General features: G+C 35.1%; 1 protein-coding gene across 1 annotated transcript in view; it reads left to right on the forward strand.

The window, feature by feature from the left end:
- The first annotated feature begins 1,158 nt into the window (after positions 1-1,158).
- The window catches only part of CDS1 (CDP-diacylglycerol synthase 1), a 75,203-nt gene continuing 57,035 nt past the window's right edge, over positions 1,159-19,326 (forward strand). The window contains exon 1 of the mRNA XM_074276159.1: positions 1,159-1,423. Within this exon, the coding sequence (XP_074132260.1) occupies positions 1,280-1,423 (144 nt within the window). The 5' untranslated portion in view covers positions 1,159-1,279. The remainder of the gene's footprint in view (positions 1,424-19,326) is intronic.

The raw sequence follows: 19,326 nt of genomic DNA on the forward strand, positions 1-19,326 counted from the left end.
TATGTTACAATTTCCATTTTACAGATGAAACAATTGAGGCTTAAAAAGATTAACTAATTTATCCAGGATCACACAGGATCTGAATCCGTTTTTTCCACTGTAACAGACTCTTACTCATTCTGTAATCGTTATTTTGTTGCTGCTGTTATCATGCTCTTCCCACCCCTGCAAAGTGAATTTTGTAAGTACCTATACCCTAATTTCATGTGGCACTGAATGACAAGGCAAGGTGAGACTGGGCGGTGATTACCCAGCACAGAGCAGCGTCTTCGCCTCCTCTAGTTCAAGGGCATGACTCTGGGTTAGTTGCAGAGATCCTTTCAAGTCATTCCTGCTCAACGAGTTCTGTGCAAAAACATCTAACACTCAGCTGTCCATCATGCCAAGGATCGGGGAGACTGATGAGGTCTATGCCTTAGTGCCTGCTGGGTGACTTAACTCATTGCAAGTCTGTGTTTCTCACGTGCCTGCGGTCACCCCCAAAATTCTCCACCTGACTCAGCCCCTCGACCACCCACTTCCCGGAGGTCTTCCTTGGCCCCTTTCCCTGGCTATTTTGCCAGAGAAAAGGAGAGGAGGGTCATGGTGGGCGGGGTCTCCGCCTCGGTCCGCCTCTGACAGGTCTGGGCTGCGTTCTCCGAACTGCAGTGCAGCGCCTGGAGATTAGGGGGTGGCCTCTAAGGGCCTGACGTTCTGCAGAGGGGGCGGGGCCCGTGGGGCTCCGAATCTCAGCTCGGGGGTAAGGGGGTGACCGCGGGAAGAGGCCGAGAGTGCGGCGGAGGGCTCCGCGGGCACCCAAAGTCTACGACACTCCTCCTCCTCCAACTTCCCCTCCTCCTCGCCCCGCCCCTCTCCTTCTTCTCCGCGGACCTGGGCCTCTACGTGTAGACGCGCACCTGGCAACCGGCGCCCGCTGGCTCGCGTCTGTCTGCGCCGCGTCTCTCCGCGGCTCTCCGCGGCTCCCCGCGTCCCCTTGCTCGGGCCAGGCTCCTCGCAGGCTCTCCACGCCAGCAGGCAGCGCGTGGGGCTGTCACTCGCGTAGGGCCGAGGGCGTCGGCGGCGTCGCGCGCTCGCTCGCTCGTTGATGCCGTTTCGGGGGTGACCCCGGCGGCGGCGGCGGCGGCGGCTCCGCGACTCCATCCCCGGCCGGAGCAGCGGAGGGGCGGGCTCCATGGCGCGGGGGCTCTAGGCTCGGGGATCCGTGGGCGGCGGCGATCGGAGCGGCGGCGGCGGCGGCCGGGAGAGGTGCGGGGAGCCAGGTGTCTGGGCGGACGGTGACATGGGCGAGAGGGAGAGAAAAATATTAGAGCTGAGGCACCGGGCGGGCGGCGGCCTTGGCCCGGGGGCGGCGGCGGCCTCGGCGGCGGCCCGCGAAGGAGACGGCGCTGGCGGCGACCACGAAGCGGAGAGCACCAGCGACAAGGTAAGGGACTTCCGGGACGGGCCGGGGCCGACCCACCTGGGACGCAGGTGAGGGCGGCAAGGACCCTCCGCGTCTCTTCTCCTCGGCCTGGCGCGCCTCCTTACCTGCTTACATCCCTGGCTTCCCCACCTGGCCACTAGCCGGCCTCCCTCTCTGACCCCCTTCCCCCCCTCCCGCGTCCTTGTCCTTATTTTTACGGGCATTCTGAGCTGTGCCTTCGGACGGGGCCGGGGGGAATCAGGTCCAGGAGCATAATATTTCGGCTGGCTCCCTGTGGCTCAGGAATTGGGGGCTGCAATTAAGACGAAGCTGCGTGGGAAAGCGTCTGGGATTCCCCTGCGGGGTGCTTGACCTGCTAGCGGGGAGGATGTTCCCTGGAAACAAGCCTGTGGGGAGCCGACACGGATGAAGCTTCTGTGGGCGATTTCCCGTGAGCTGAGACACGGACAGTTCTCCTGGACTTGTGTCTTGGTACAACCTCGTCTTGTCTCTGTTCGGTGCGAGATTTTGCGGGTTTCAAAGTGTCACACGTGACATCTTTGTAATTTTCCAGCTTCTCTTTGGTTTGTGCGGCCACTTTCCCGATGTTGCAATTCTCTTTTCTACCAGCAAATTTTATTTAACCTGACAGGTGAATTATAGGGATTTCCTTGATATATTTTCCAGGTTTTTTTTTTTCTTCTTCATTTGAGTAGATTTAGCATTGTCATTCTTTTTGGAATTGTCATTGTAATCACATATAAGTTTAATTAAAAAAAAAAAAAAAAAACCTAGTAAGAGACCAACCCGACAGTCTCTTGTAATGTTCAGCCGAGATAATGGATATAAAAGCTTTGCAAACTTTTTGTCAGTTATCACTGGAAGTATAAGTGACAGCTAATCCCTAACACTAATCACTTCAGAGCGTTCTGGTTGTACTTTTATAAAAGCCTGAATAGAGTGCTGAGATGCACATACACGTAACCTATTATACACACATACACACACAGATATACATACACATACTTTATTGCTTCTCATTTTAAAGTTTATTGTGCTTTAAATGCAATTTAAAATAAAGTTTAGCTAAGTTTTTTTTTTTTTAGTCGGAATAAAAATGATGTCTTTTATGAGCTGTAAGTTTTCTTTTGATCATCTTGGTGAGATGAAAATGAAGCACAGAAAAAGACAAGTTTGCCTTCTTTAAGAAATAACAGAGGGGCAGCTAGGTGGCGCAGTGGATAGAGCACCAGCCCTGAAGTCAGGAGGACTTGAGTTCAAATTTGGTCTCAGAGACTTAACACTTGCTTCCTAGCTGTGTGACCCTGAGCAAGTCACTTAACCCCAATTGCCTCAGCCAAAAGAAAAAAAAGAAATAAGAGAACCAGAGATTCCAACTAATGTCTCTTTCCATTATTTACAATTTTCTATTCTATATTTTTTTTTAATTCTCCTTTATTCATTTTTTATTTTATATAGACATTCATATTTGTCATTTTGTAAAATTGCATAACTCATTAAGTGCTTCTTTCTTGACTTACACAGTACTTAGGAATACAAACACCCACACACATTCCAAAACTTTCCCTGGTCTCCAGAACTGAGATATAACATGTACACAAATCAATACAAAATAGTTATAAAATAGAATAGTTTGAGGGAAATTAAAGGAGGGAATCAGGAATATATCCTATAGTGAGTGGTACTTAAGCTGAGCTTAGGGATTCTAAGAGGCAAAATACATTATTTATATAATTAGTTTTCAAAGGTTCACTATTAACATATAGTCAAATGATAAAAATCCTTGTTGAAGATTTTTTTCTTTTTGATTATATTATTGGAATACGTTCCTGGCAACCATAAAAGATCAAATCATATGATCATAAAAAGATCAATTTTATGCTTGCTTTTTTATTTTTGCTGCAGCATATTGCCAGGTTAATGCATTTATTTTTCTGGAAAATAATTTACATTGCCACTAACAATATTTTGTGTTTGTGGCCCCAACATTATATTTTACAAACTTTACTAATTTTATCACTTTAATAGAAGCTAACATTTTGCTATAGAAAGGAGAATTGCTATTTTTTGTTTTCCTAACTTGATATAGAGGTTTCCATACTTTCTTGACAATCCCTGAAATACCAACTTTGATAAAATCTGTCTACCTGAAAAAGTCTCTATATAGGTGCTATCCTGTATGTACAAACTTTCAAGAATCAGTCTAAATTCATTGGGCACAGAACCCATTAGATATAAGGAGAATACTAAATAATTATTTTTTTAACATTACATTATTAGTTTGTCTGCACATTTCTTACGTGTTTAGGTGTGCTCTGAAGTCTGTTAATTGTCTTTAGATTTTGATCATTTGTCCATTGGAGATTGTGTGTTTCTTTCAGATTCAGCATTCTGTATATTATATATATCATTTTTATTTGATACTTAAAAATCCATTCACATCATTCTACATTTAATTTGTCCATTTAATTATACCAGCTCCTTGGTAGAACAAGATAACAACTTTAAAAAGTTAAATAGTATTTGAGGGAAGAAACTGTTTTTTAAATGATGGGCAATTTCTGCTCATTTGATTTCTCTCCCCACCCCCTTCCATTTTTTAGAATGAATGAGATACAAGATAAGAATTTGACCTTTTCCTGGTTTGGTTTTATTTCCTATGTGGCTCACAGTTGACTGAGCACTAAATTCATAGTTATAAACCTCATATTCCTTTTTTCTTAGGCTAGCAGAGGAATAATCTTGCTTGGCCATTTGTATTCATCTAGAAGGTTTCTGCTGTATTCACTCTTAACTTGTATCTGTCCTCTTTTGTGAAACTGATATGCATTCTAATATAATCACAGGAATGGACCCTTACTGGGGGGTTCTTGGTCCCTTCTCCCCATATCTGTAAGTTTTCCTGACAATATAGTCTTTTCTTTTTTTAATACTTTTTTTTTTTTTTTTTTTTTTTTTTTTTGCTTGTTTGTTTTGTGTAAGTAGAGACTTCTTTAGATCAGTAGCTCCTTGGTTGTGGTTAAAAAGTGAAATTTACATTTCTTTTTCTCTAATAAACCCCCCCCCCCTGCCTTTTAAAGACACTTTTAACCCCTTTTCAGCTCTAGTTATTTAAAATATAAATTTTCTGAGTAGGACCAGAAGATTGTTGTATATTCAACAACAATACTATATGATGATCAATTCTGATGGATGTAGCGATTTTCAATAATGAGATAGATGAACCAAATCAGTTCCAATAGAGCAGTAATGAACTGAACCAGCTACATCCAGCAAAAGAACTCTGGGAGATGAATATGAACCACTACATAGAATTCCCAATTCCTCTATTTTGTCCGCCTGCATTTTGGATTTCCTTCACAGGCTAATTGTACACTATTTCAAAGTCTAACTCTTTTTGTACAGCAAAACAATTGTTTGGACATGTATACATATATTGTATTTAATTTATACTTTAACATATTTAACATGTATTGCCTGCCATCTGGGGGGGAGGAGGAGAAAAATTAGAACAAAAAGTTTGGCAATTGTTAATGTTATAAAATTACCCATGCATTTATCTGGTAAATAAAAACTATTTTATATATATATATATATTTCATTTATGGGTAATTTAAGGAATTTCTACAGGTAAATATAACTAAAGATAATTCCTTAATAAGATGAAGCTTCATTAATTGTGAACATTTCCCCTACTCTGTTGATTTTCTTTTTTTAATCTTTATTTGATTGTTTTGTTAATTTTATTTTAGATTAAATATAATCAAACTCAGACACTTCATCTCTAATAAATTCTTGACTAGCAAAACAGTAGGGAAAACTATACTCATGATAAATTCTGGGTTTTGTTTTTTTTTAAGTTTTATTTATAATATTTGATGCATTTGAAGTTTGTTATGTTACTTGGTTATGTTATGGTATGTTATGTTACAGTTAAAAAGGCCTACCGGGAATAAGGGCAATTGAGCTCTGATAAGTTGGCTCCCACGTTATTACTGACAGTCAACAACAAATAGTGCCCAGACTTGATAGAGTAAGCCACTAGTCTAGGTATTTTGACAAAAATGGAAATGGTGAATGTAGAATTACAATTCTTTTGTTCATTGGATTTTGTATAATATGAGGAAAAGAGATGACAGATTCGTAAATCCCTCAAACCATTTCATGCGGGAAAGCTCTATTCTCTCGTTTGACTTTGTTTTAGTTTATCCAGTGTCTACTTTACCTTCCTTATCCCACTCCCCACCTACCAAAAAAAATTAAATAGTTTTACTTTTATCTGCCAGGAAATATAATCACTCTTTTGCATGTATGAATGCTCTCTAAGGAGAGAAAACTTTGAGAATGGATGGAATTGCAGATAATTTTTACTTGATTCTATAGAAGTCTGGTCCAGTCAAGGTTGAGGCATAGGTACTATAATAAAAATCAATGAAGAAAAAATAACTTATACAAATGATTATCTTGAAAACTAAATTTTAAAAATAGCAATAATTTCCCTTTTTTTTTTTTTCTAGAAGAGATAGATGAAAGCTAGAAATTTCCCCATATTGCTTTCTTAACTGTCAAGAGGTGACATTGCTTGACTAAACAAGGAACATTAAAAACACTATGTGATTTTGGATAATTGAATTTGAAATGAAAACTTTGGTTTGTATATTGAAGTTATAATTGCTGTCATTCACTGAATGTTTGTTTACAGTAGCTTAAATTTTTTTAAGTCATTAGGAAAAAGATTTTATAATATCCAAAATGATTTTTTTTTTTAGATGTAAATTCTGTTAGGCTCTGAATCATTTCTTCCAGATATCTGGTTGTGAATCTCAGTTTTAACACCTCTTTTAATACCTTTTCATTAAAATATTGCTCCATTTCTAACATCTAATTGTCTCTATCTTCTCTAAGAGGTGTATTTATTTTTGATCCTGACAAACACCTCTCAATTTGTCTGTTCCTTTAGTTGTTCTTGCTATATTTGCCTGGTTTATACTTGATTGATATCCCCAATCTGAACAATTTAACCATTTCAATATTACTCTCACTGAGAACCTAGATTCTTTCTCCTTAACTTTTCTATGTGCTATTTCTCAACCAATCAATTCAACCATTATCATAAGATCATAGATTTAGAGGATTTAATTGAATAGGGCATTGAATCCAACCTCCTTATTTTACAGATAAGTAAAAGGAGACATAGAGATCTGGCTCAGGGTCACATAACTCATAGCATTGATGTATGATTTGAATCTTAACTTTCTTATAAGTCTAATGCTTTATCTTCTTTTTTATTATTATTATAGCTTTTTATTTACAAGATACATGCATGGATAATTTTACAGCATTGATAATTGCCATGCCTTTTATTCCAATTTTTCCCTTCCTTCCCCCCATCCCCTCCACCAGATGGCAGGTTGACCAATACATGTTAAATATGTTAAAGTATAAGCTAAATACAATATATGTATACATGTCCACACAGTTATTTTGCTGTACAAAAAGAATCAGACTTTGAAATAGTGTACAATTAGCCTGTGAAGGAAATCAAAAATACGGGTGGACAAAAATAGGGGTATTGGGAATTCTATGTAATGGTTCATAGTCATCTCCCAGAGTTCTTTCATTGGGTGTAATTGGTTCATTTCATTACTGCTCTATTGGAATTGATTTGGTTCATCTCATTGTTGAAGATGGCCAAGTACATCAGAATTGATCATCATATAGTACTGTTGTTGAAATATATAATGATCTCCTGGTCCTGCTCATTTCACTCAGCATCAGTTCATGTAAGTCTCTTCAAGCCTTTCTGAAATCATCCTGTTGGTCATTTCTTACACAACAATAATATTCAATAATATTAATATACCACAGTTTATCCAGCCGTTCTCCAATTGATGGGCATCCATTCAGTTTCCAGTTTCTGGCCACTACAGAGCTGCCACAAATATTCTTAGTGCTTTATCTTCCATTCCATGTTTTCTTCTTTTTTAAAGCAGGCAAATTATTTTTGGAGAATCCAAAACCAGATTTGGCCCACTAAAAATTAAGCTATGTAATTGTAACTTTTTCCATTGAAATCTTCCTCCGATTCCTTTTTGGGGTTTTGAGGTGATCCTGGGTTCCTCAAAGATATGCAAGTAAGTAGAGCTAGAACAGTGCACCCTTCACTCTGGAAACAGAGCCCTATTTTAACGAAGAGTTAAAATCATTTTAATAAGCTAGGAAAATAAATAGAGAGTAAAAAAAAAAGTTTCTGACCATTGAAAGTTATTATGGTGACAAGGAAGATCAAAATGTACTCTAAGAAAATTATAACAAAGTTAAAGCTCCTACATTCAGCGCCTTCAAGAAAAATAAGAATTGGGCTGAGGCCATGGAAGAGCTCAAAAAGGACTTTGAAAATCAATTAAGAGAGAGAGAAAAAAAAATTAGGGAAAGAATTGAAAAAGGCTCAAAAGGAGATAAAAAAGCTAATGAGAAGAATGCCTTAAAAAAGCAAAATTGGCCAATTGGGAAAGCAGCTACAAAAGCTTGCTAAGGAAAATAATTCTTTAAAAATAGAATTGAGCAAATGGAAGCTAATAACTTTATGAAAAATTAAGATACAATAAAGCAAAACAAAAAAAAATTAGAAAAAATGTGAAATATTTCATTGGAAAAACAACTGACCTGAAGAATAGATCCAGGAGAGAATTTTTAAATTATTGATCTACCTGAAAGTCATTAAAAAAAAGAGCCTGGATGTCATCATTTAAGAAATTATCAAAGAAAACTTCTGATATTCTAAAATCAAAGGGTGAAGTAGAAATTGAAAGAATCTATCAGTAACCTCCTGAATGAAATCCCAAAATGAAAATTCCCAGGAATGTTATAACCAATTTTTGGAACTCCCTGGTCAAGGAGAAAATGTTGCAAGCATCCAGAAAGAAGTAATTCAAGTATAGGGGAACCACAGTCAGGATAACACAAGATTTAGCAGCTTCTACATTAAAAGAGAGTAGGGCTTGGATTTTGATGTGCAGGAAAGCAATGGAGCTAGGATTGCAACCAAGAATCACCTATATAGCAAAACTGAAGATAATTCTTAAGAAGAAAATGTGATCATTCACTGAAACAGAATTTCCAAGCATTCCTGATGAAAAGATGAGCTACATGGAAAATTTAATTTTTAAATACAGAACTCTGGAGAAATTTAAGGAAGGTAATCAGGAAAGTGATATCATAAAGGACTTAATAAAGTTTATCTGTTTACAGTCTTACATGAGAGGATGAGACTTATAACTCCTTAGAACTTATGGCAGTTAGAAGGAATATGTATGGACAAAGGACACAGGTATGAGTTGAATACGAAGGGATAGTATCTCTTTTTTTAAATGATGAAATTAAGGGATGAGAGAAGAATGTACTGAGAGAAAGGGAAAGGGAGAAGTGGAATGGTGCAAATTATCTGCCATTAAAAAAAAAAAAAGAGGCAAGAAAAAAACTTATGGTGAAGGGGAAGAGAGGGAGAGGGGAGGAGTGAATGAACCTTACTTTGATGACAATTGGCTCAAATAGATAACACACATACTCAATAAAGGGTATAAAAAAAATATCTTACCCTGCAGAAAAGTAGGAGGCAGTGGGATAGGGGACTAGGGAGAAGGTGATAAAAGAGAGCACATATTGGGGGAGGGAATGCTCAGTAACAAAACATTTTTGAAGAGGGACAGGGTGAAAGGAAAGAGAATAAATGGGAGAAAATATAATTAGCAATAGTAATTGTAAAAAAAAAAAATTCCAAAGCAAGTTTCTCTGATAAGGCTTCATTTCTCAAAGGAACCAAATCAAATTTATAAACATTTTATTTATTTAAAAAAATAAGAGCCATGCCCCAATTGATGGATGATCAAAAGATATGATCTGTGCCCAAAGGGCTGCAAATTCATGCATATCCTTTAACTTATATCACCACTACTAGGCATGAATACCAAAAGAAACTTGAAAAAAGCAAGGGGGGGCAGGGAAATGAGCTATATATACAAAAAAATATTCATATTAGCTCTCAGTAGAAAAAATATCTTAGAAATTGAGGGGATGCCCATCAATTGAGGAATGGCTCAATAAATTATGGTATGTATTTTTGATGGAATATTACTGTTGAACAGTATGCTCTCAAGAAAAAAAAAAAAACCTGGGAAGTACTCCATATACAAGTGAAATATGCTGTATATGAAGTAATAGCAATGTTCTAGATTGATGTGCTGTAAATGACTTTGTTATTCTCAATAGTACAAATCATCCACAACTACTCTGAAGGACTTATGATGAAAAATCCTATCCATATCCAGAGAAAAAACTAATTTGATCTGAATACAGGTTGAAGCATTCTATCTTTTTTTCTTTCTCTCAAACTTAATTTTTCTTGATTTTCTTTAGGGTAGGAGATCCATGTTTTCTTTCACAACTTGACTTTTATGGAAATATTTAAAAAAAAAAAGAAAAGAAAAGAAATATTTTGCATAACTTCACATGTGGTTTCTTAATTATAGGTGAGAGTAAGGGAGAGAATCTAGAGCTCAAATCTTAAAAACAAATGTAAAAAAATTGTTTTGAATGTAACTGGGGGAAAATATTAAATAATTTTAAGGGAAAAAATATTTGTTGAATGTTAATACTTTTAACTGATCTTGAGTTTACAAGCTTTTAGTAACTCCTTCTTCCCTTAGATTTAAGAACTATTATGTAGTCTCTCCTATTTTGTATTTGTAAGTGTTGATTATTTTTATCCAAATATAAAATTTTATATTTATCTGTATTAAACTAATTGACCAGTAATTCTGTACCATTCCAACATGTTACCTCTATTCTCAGATACATGTCTTCTTTAGATATAACAAATATTCTCTAGAATGTGCATTGTCATTCATATCTTGGATTAAAAAAAATAATGTTGAATAGCATGAAGCTAAAGACAGTATTTAAAGGAATTTAATAATACTGATGAATTAAGCTGCTAGTCTTTTTAAAGGGTTGGTCCTTCAGCTAGATTTGAGAAATTGTACATTCATTTAATCTTGGTCTTACTATTTTGTCCATAAGAATAGCATTAAAATTTACTGGATAGGGAGTAATATTCTGGAATCAGAGGATAAATAATTTGTATGTGTATTATGCATGTGTAATCTCAATATTCAAATCTTATTTAATACTAATTTTAGCTATCATTTGCCCTCACACTACAGAGACTTTTAAAAAATACTTTGCTGAAAGGCAGTCATTCTAATTCTATGGCATTCCCCATTAGTATTTGTTGTTGTTCATTCATTTCAATCCTTTGTGACAAATGATTAAGTGACTTACCCAGAATCTCACAGCTAATAAGTATTTAGTGTCTGAGGTCACATTTGAACTCAAGTCCTCCTACCAGGGCTGGTACTCTATCCACTATATCACTTAATTGCCCCTGAATTATTAATTTTTAAAAGAATATGAAAAATAAGAAAAGGTAGTATAGAAGTAGAGAAAACAAATGTCCCAGATTAATACAGATAAATACATAAAAGAATGGTGTAATTTTGTAATTATATTTGCTAGGTCTTTAAGGATGTTACTTCTTTGAACTTGGTGACCTAAAGCTAAGTCACTGCCCTTTTGTAATTCCCTCAAGTATTTTGAGATTCATTATCTATTGTATTAAAAAGATTATTCTCAAAGAAAATAAAATTTCTCCTTGTCACTGTTACTGTTACCTCCACCTTGAATAGAGATCTTATCTTCTTAGTACAGTTTATGCCCCCAATATAGCCTTTTTATTCATTCGTTTATTCATTCAGTGGTTTGTTTATTTTTTAAAGATTGGCTTGTCCCATCTTTTAAGTGCTTTTAAGTTAGACTCTGGGCCTGACCTTACATACAAGTTTTAAGCTGTTTCATTTTTCTGACTTCAGCTAGTTTGTTCCCCTTTATGCAGTTTGGTAGCACCCTGCTTCTGGGGGCATAGTATGTTGTTTCTAGACTTAGATTGGCTTTAGCTCTACTACTAAGCTCTGGAATTGAAGGGATCTCCTAGCTCTTGTGAGAGCAAGCATTACAATCATATATTCCCAACACAATTCTATATGAAACCATGAATCTCAGTTTCATATTACTTACATGTATATGTGTATGTATATATTGGATTCTATATTATACTCAAAAGAACCTCTGTTCCTTTGAAATTGCCTCTGTTCTTGTCTATAGATGTTTAAAAATGTTTTTGACTTCATTATTAGTGACTTACTCCCTATTAATTACTGTTAACCAAAAGAAAGAAAGTGTACAAATCTTTAGTAAAAAATGAGCAGTGAGGATGGGAGTCACTTCAGATTCTAATGATAAGAGCCCAAAATGGAAGGATAAGTTAGGTAAGGGAATATTTATCCCAGTTTTTATTTGTAAAGAAGGAAGAAATATGAGAGAAAAAAAATAAGACGACAGACTGGATAGAGGGAAATATACAATTAGCAAACATAAGTGTGAATGGTAAGAACTTACCCATAACAACAAAATTCATATGGAAGAATAAAAGGTCGAGAATTTCAAGGGAATTAATGAAAACAAAGTCAGATTAAGGTGAAAACAAAGTCAGATTAAGGTGGTCTAGCTGTACCTGATCTAAAGCTATATTATAAAGCAGCAGTCACCAAAACCATTTGGTATTGACTATGAAATAGACTAGTTGCTCAGTGGAACAGATTAGGTACACAGGACAAAACAGGGTACAACTATAGCAATCTAGTTTTTGACAAACCCAAAGATACCAACTTTTGGGATAAGAATTCATTATTTGAAAAAAACTGTTGGTAAAACTGGAAATTAGTATGGCAGAAATTAGATATGGATCCACACTTAACACCATATACTAAGATAAGATTAAAATAGGTCCATGATTTAGGCATAAAGAATGAGATCATAAATAGATTAGAGGAACATAGGATAGTTTACCTCTCAGACTTGTGGAGGAGGAAGGAATTTATGACCAAAGGAAAACTAGAGATCATTATTGATCACAAAATAGAAGATTTTGATTACATCAAATTAAAAAGCTTTTGTACAAACAAAACTAATGCAAACAAGATTAGAAGGGAAGTAACAAATTGGGAAAATATTTTTACAGTTAAAGGTTCTGATAAAGGCCTCATTTCCAAAATACATAGAGAACTGACTCTAATTTATAAGAAATCAAACCATTTTCCAATTGATAGATGGCCAAAGGATATGAATAGACAATTTTCAGATGATGAAATTGAAACTATATCCACTCATGAAAGAGTGTTCCAAATCACTTCTGATCAGAGAAATGCAAATTAAGACAACTCTGAGATACCACTATACTCCTGTCAGATTGGCTAAGATGAAAGGAAAAAAAAAATGGTGAATGTTGGAGGGGATGTGGGAAAACTAGGACGCTGATGCATTGTTGGTGGAGTTGTGAAAGAATCCAGCCATTCTGGGGAGCAATTTGGAACTATGCCCACAAAGTTATCAAATTGTGCATGCCCTTTTATCTAGCAGTGCTACTATTGGGTTTATATCCCAAAGAAATACCAAAGAAGGGAAAGGGACCTGTATGTGCCAAAATATTTGTGGCAGCTCTTTTTGTAGTGGCTAGAAACTGGAGAATGAATGGAGTCCCATCAATTGGAGAATAGTTGGGTAAATTATGGTATATGAATGTTATGGAATATTATTGCTTTATAAGAAATGACCAGCAGGAGAGTCTTGGAGAGACTTACATGATCTGATGCTGAGTGAAATGAGCAGAACCAGGAGATCACTATACACTTAAACAATGATATTGTATGAAGATGTATTCTGATAGAAGTGGCTATCTTCAACATAGAGAAGATCCAATTCAGTTCCAGTTGATTAATGATGGACAGAAACAGCTACACCCAGAGAAGGAACACTGGTAAAGGAGTATAAAATGTTTGCACTATGTCCTTCTACCCAGGTTACTTATACCTTCAGAATCCAATTCTTACCGTGCAACAAGAAATTTGGTTTTACACACATATATTGTATTTAGGATATACTGTAACACATTTATTATATATGGGATTGCCTGTCATCTAGGGGAGGGAGGGGAGAATTTGGAAAAGTGAATACAAGGGATAATGTCGTGTAAAAAAAAAAAATTACCCATGTATATGTACTGTCAAAAAAAATAATTATAAAATTAATAAATTTTTAAAAAAAACTTATCCATAATATGGAAGAGAAAAATCCATGAAAGTCTTCAGCTGAAGGGCAAAGAGGAACTATGGGAGATTTAAGGAGAAAAGGTTTGGAACAATGTTAAAAAAAAAAAAAAAAGTCTTCCTCACAAATGTAATAATAGTAGCAATGATTATTTTTATATGGGAGAATGGGGAAAACTAGGAACAATAACTGCCTGAATTTCTGAAAATTTTTCACATGGAAGAAAAAGATTTGTTATATTTGATCACAGAGGTCAGAAGTAGAAACCATGGGTAGAAGTTACAAAGAGACTTATCTGGAGCTGGGGTAAGGCAAGTAAACTCAGCAACTAGAGTGTGGAGAAATGCAGTGGGTTATACAAACCATTCCAATATCCTTGCCAAGAAACCCCCAAAAGGGATGACAGAATCAGACACAACTGAAAATGACTAAAAACCTTTATGAGGTAAAGTGATTTTTCTATCATTGGGAAAAGGGAATGGTAGGGCAAATTCAAGAAAAGTGATGAAGACTTTTCAAATAGATTGTAGAATAGATTCTTTTTGTTTTGTTTTGTTTTGTTTTAAGTTAAAGTAGGTGGCTTCTGAGATGGGATATAGTGTTTTATAAATCTGAACCATAGCTGATTGAAACATACTACAGGTATCTTCATTTTACAAATGGGGTAAATGAGACTTTAGGAAGTTAGGTTATCAAAGTCACTCCAGTAATAAGTTATCAGAGCTTGTATTTGATCTCAAATCTCTTGAATCCAAGACCAGTGTTATTTTCCATTATATTAAGTTAACTTAATTAGTTAAACTTAACTAATAAAGCATCTGTTCTATAAAAGCACTGTTTGTTGGAGGTGGGGTTACAAAAGCAAAATCATTGCTCTTGAGGAATTAACATTTTCCTGATACTGTATTGTGCTGTCTCTATCATGCTACCTTTCATTCAAGTTTTTTTTTTTTTTTTTTAATAGTTGAACAGCATTTCATGCAATTCTTCAATAACTACCAAATCTAGTTTTAATTTTGGAAGTAATAATTTCTGTTTCTCATGTTTTTTTCTTGGTAAGACCCTGGACACTAAGAACAGGGGACCTAAATGGATGTCTTCCTGCTTCCTAAACCTTACTGTTTGTGTTTTTCTTTAGCAAATAGCTCATCATCTCTGATCTTGGTTTCCTTATATGTATATTGGGTATATTTATCTCATAAAGTGAGGTTGGAAGGATCACATTAGATAGTGGATATGAAAATACTAGTCTTTTTCATTAATCCACCAGGTATATGTTAGAGCCAACAGTACTGCCTTGGGAGATCCCAGTTGTTAAATTTTCAGTGTATGTGTTTACACTACAGAGATAATTAAATGCTACAAATTTAGAACTTGATTAATTGTTTTGTTGGTTGTTTAGACTTAAAGTTGTGGAGAAAATGCTAATACAAATTAAATTTAACTATATCCTAAGTATTTCGGAGAGTTGATTGGTAAATTTATCAATAAATATGTATTATGTATGTGTATATATATGTGTTCCATATACATATGTGTTTGTGTATATGTGTGTGTATGTATATACATTTTTTTTTCAAACCAGGGTTTGATAATTGCTGATTTCATGATAGTTTGAGGCCTAGAAATTAAATTTCTTCTTCATCTCTCCTTCTTTTCATTGTTTTCCTTTGATAGAATGACATTTTGTTTCTCCAAATGAATTTTGTTATTCTATCTATTTCTGTAAAGTATCCCTTTGGTAGTTTGATATAGCATTAAAAATATAGATTAACTTTAATATTGTCATTTTTATTACATTGTTACAACTCAATTGAGCATTGCACATTTCTCCAGCTATATTTAGTCTTTATTTTTTTAAGGATTATGTTGTAATTAAATCTATATGAGGATGGGTGCTTTGACAGATTTGTTCCCAAATATTTTGTGTATTTTGTAATTATTTTGAATGGTATTTACTTTTTTATTGATATAGATATAGAAATATATCATGTCATCAGCAAATAAGGACAAATGCCCACTTTTATGTTATTACAATATTAAATAAAAGTCAGGGATTTATTAACTTACCGTGTGCCAGGCAATTATGCTAAATATAGGAGGATACAAATCAGTTCCTTTTATCAAGAAACTTATATATTAATGGAGGGAAAACAAAAATAAACTAAAATTTTTGAATGGGAAGAGAGAATGTACTTGACCAGAGAAGAATGAAAGAGGGAAAGCTGCTGGCCTAGGCTAACCAGAGAAAGGAGATATAGAGTTCAAAAGCATCTTTCAGGGTGAGAAAGCTACTAGATAAAGGAAGAAGTCTGTGGAGTCTGGAGTAGAACCTAGGAAGGAATGGAATGAAAGAGAGAATATTTTATATTTCTTTTGTTTTATTATTAGCTTTCTAAAATTCTGCCATATGATAGTGGGAGAGTGAGCATCTTTGCTTTATTCATGTTTTTAATGAGAAAACTTTTTAAGTGTTTCTTCATTGCATATGATACGTGGTTTTGATTTTAGGTAGATATTAAGAGATTTCTAAAAAGTAGGTTTCACAATATAGCATTTTCACTCTGTTGTTGTTTGCTTGCATTTTGTTTTCTTTCTCAGGTTTTTTTTTTTCCCCCTTCTTGATCCAATTTTTCTTGTGAAGCAAGATAACTGTATAAATATGTGTACATATATTGGATTTAATATATATTTTTAACATATTTAACATATATTGGACTACCTGCCATCTAGGGGAGAGGTGGGGGGAAGAAGGGGAAAATTTGGAACAGAAGGTTTTGCAAGGGTTAATGTTGAAAAATTACCCATGCATATGTTTTGTAAATAAAAAGCTTTAACAAAATAAAAAAAAGGAAAGGTTAAAAAAAAAATTAGGTCTCCCTATGCCTATAATGTGTAGTTTTATTGTTTGCTTATTTAATTAGCATAAAGGAGTGTGGTGATTTGTCATAGGTCTTTTCTACACGGATTAATATAATAATGTAGTGTGGGATGATTGGATTCTTCTATGAAGCCACTTGGACCAGGATGTTTTTTTTCTGTGATAGTCTCTTTTATATTAAGTTGATCCCTTCAGGTCAGTTGCTCAGGATCATCAGCTACTTATTGTCTGAGGCTGGATTTGAATTAAGGCTTCCTTAATCCGGGTCTAGTTCTATCTAGTGAGTCATTTAGATGCTGCCAGTTGCTTCACAGATATTTTTTTTTCCCCCCTAATATGGAATGATTTAAACTCTCTGGTCTTTTTTTTTTTTTTTTTTTTTAAGTTATTGAAGGTATTTATCTATTTAGTTGTGTTTTCAGTTTTGTTCACGTTACCACATGTAGAAATTCTGAAAATCTTTTTTAAGGTTTCAGGTTTTGTCCCTTTGACTTAATCTGTTTGCTATTTTGTTAATTGGATTTTTTTGCTTTCTTAAATCAAGCTGACCTTATAAGGGTTTATCAATTTTATTAGTTTTTTCAAAGAACCAGCTTTTAGTTTCATTAACCATTTCTTTAGATTTTTTTCCTTGTTTCTCTTTGTCTTTTTATCTCTAAATTTTAATAGTCATTTTGTGCTTACATTAGGTTTCTTTTGTTGTATTTTTAATTTTAAAAAATGCATACATACTTCGTTAATTCTTTTCTATTTTGTTGATGAATGTTAATAAGGATATAATTTTCTTTCATGTACTGCTTTGCAAAAATTTTGATTATGTTGTTTCATCATCATCATTTACTTATACATAATTATTGTATTTTTATTTTTCCATTGAGATCATTTAGAAGTTCATTTTTAAGACTCCTTTCTGTCAATAAACATTTGTTAAGCAACATACTGTATGCCAGAGACTGTGTTAGTTGCTAGGGATAAAAAAAAAAAAAAATAGGCAAAAGACAGTCTTTGCTTTCCAGGAGTTCAGAATCTAATGGGGGAAACCACAAGCAAATAAATGTGTACAAACAAGCTATCTACAAAATAAATAGAGAATAATAGAAGGAAGGCCCAAGAGTTGAGGGGGAGAGGAAAGGCTTCCTTTGAAATAAGAGATTTTAGTTTAGACTTAAAAGAAGCCAAGAGGTAGATGTTAGGAAATGCCTGGAGAAGAGAATTGAAGGATCTTGTTTCTGGATAAGCCAGGAGACCAGCATCATTGGTTGGGGAAAATATGTGATGGAGGCTAATGTATAAGTGGGATAGAAAGGTAGGACTACCCTAGATTATAAAAGTTTTGAATGCAAAACAGTTTTTGTATTTGACTCTGAAACCACTAATAAGCTATTGGAGTTTATTAAATAGAGTGGAAGATATGATCACACCTCTTTAGAAAAATCACTTTGATGGACAATGAGAAAGGAATTGGGTGGGGAGAAACAGAAGTGGTAAAACCATGAGGTTACTGTGATAATCCAGGTATGAGGCAATCTAGGTGTGAGGCCCTGGCTAAAGTGATAGGAGTCTATTTTTTTAAAATTATATTTCTGCCTTTTAGCATTGGTTTGCATTATCTCTTTACCGGAATAAGTAGTCAGTTTTCAAGTTTCATATGGTGCTAAGAAACATGAATATCAAGATCCAATTTTAAAATGTCACAAGTTTTTTTAACTTTAGTTTCTTGAGCAAATTGTTCAATTCAGTACTTTCCTTTTTTTTTTTTTTTTTTAAAGTTAATTGGAAACTCAGAAAGGAATAAACTCTCCCACTGTACTGCTATCTATGTCTTTTTGTAATTTTGTTAAGTTTTCCTTTATAAATTTAGATGTTAAGGCATCCCTCCCCTATCTTCTTTACATTTGCTTCCTCCTCCACCTATTTCTCCCTCCCACTCCTTATTTATTGATTTTGGAGGGTGCTATAACTTTCATGATACATATATAGTATTGTCCACTTAACCCATTCTGATAATGACTAAGTTTTCAGAACTATAAGCCTTCCTCCTCCTCCTATGTCAATTCTTCCTCTGTACCTCATTTGCATAACATAGTTACTATTTCTACCTTTTTCTAGACAGTTTTGCTTTTTAGTCAGATCAGACTCAATCTGCCCCAGTCTTTCTTTTGAGCTACCCAATTACTGATGTCAACGTTAAAACTTACATTATCATGTTTAAAAAAAAAAAAAAGGACAAAACAATTTGTTCATATTGTTCCTTGAAAAAAATGTTAAATTTTCTGTTAAAAAAATTTCTGTTAGATTGAGAGAAAGTCCTGAAAATCTGCACATTCATTAAATGTCCCCTTTTACATTCAACTCTGGATAATTTTGCTGGATATGATATTTTTAGCCACAGGTCTGGTTCTTTTGATTGCTAGTATGTATGATTTCTTTTTTTTTTTTTTTTTTTTTTTTTTCCTGAGGCTGGGGTTAAGTGACTTGCCCGGGGTCTTAGCTAGGAAGTGTTAAGTGTCCGAGACCAGATTTGAATTCGGGGCCTCCTGAATTCAGGGCTGGTGCTCTATCCACTGTGCCATCTAGCTGCCCCTAGCTGCCCCTAGTATGTATGATTTTAAGACTTGCAGTCTTTTATTGTGGCTGCTGCTAAGTCCTGTACAATTCTAATTGTAGTTCCAATATATTTGAATTGTTATTTTCTTGTTTCTGGCAGAATTTTCCCTTTGATCTGGGAGTTTCAAAATTTGGCAATAGTATTCTTTTGTTTTTTTTTTTTTGCAAAGGATCCCTTTGATGCCATGATTGGTGG

Source organism: Sminthopsis crassicaudata, chromosome 6 (genome assembly GCF_048593235.1).
Source record: "Sminthopsis crassicaudata isolate SCR6 chromosome 6, ASM4859323v1, whole genome shotgun sequence".
Lineage (NCBI taxonomy): Eukaryota > Metazoa > Chordata > Mammalia > Dasyuromorphia > Dasyuridae > Sminthopsis > Sminthopsis crassicaudata.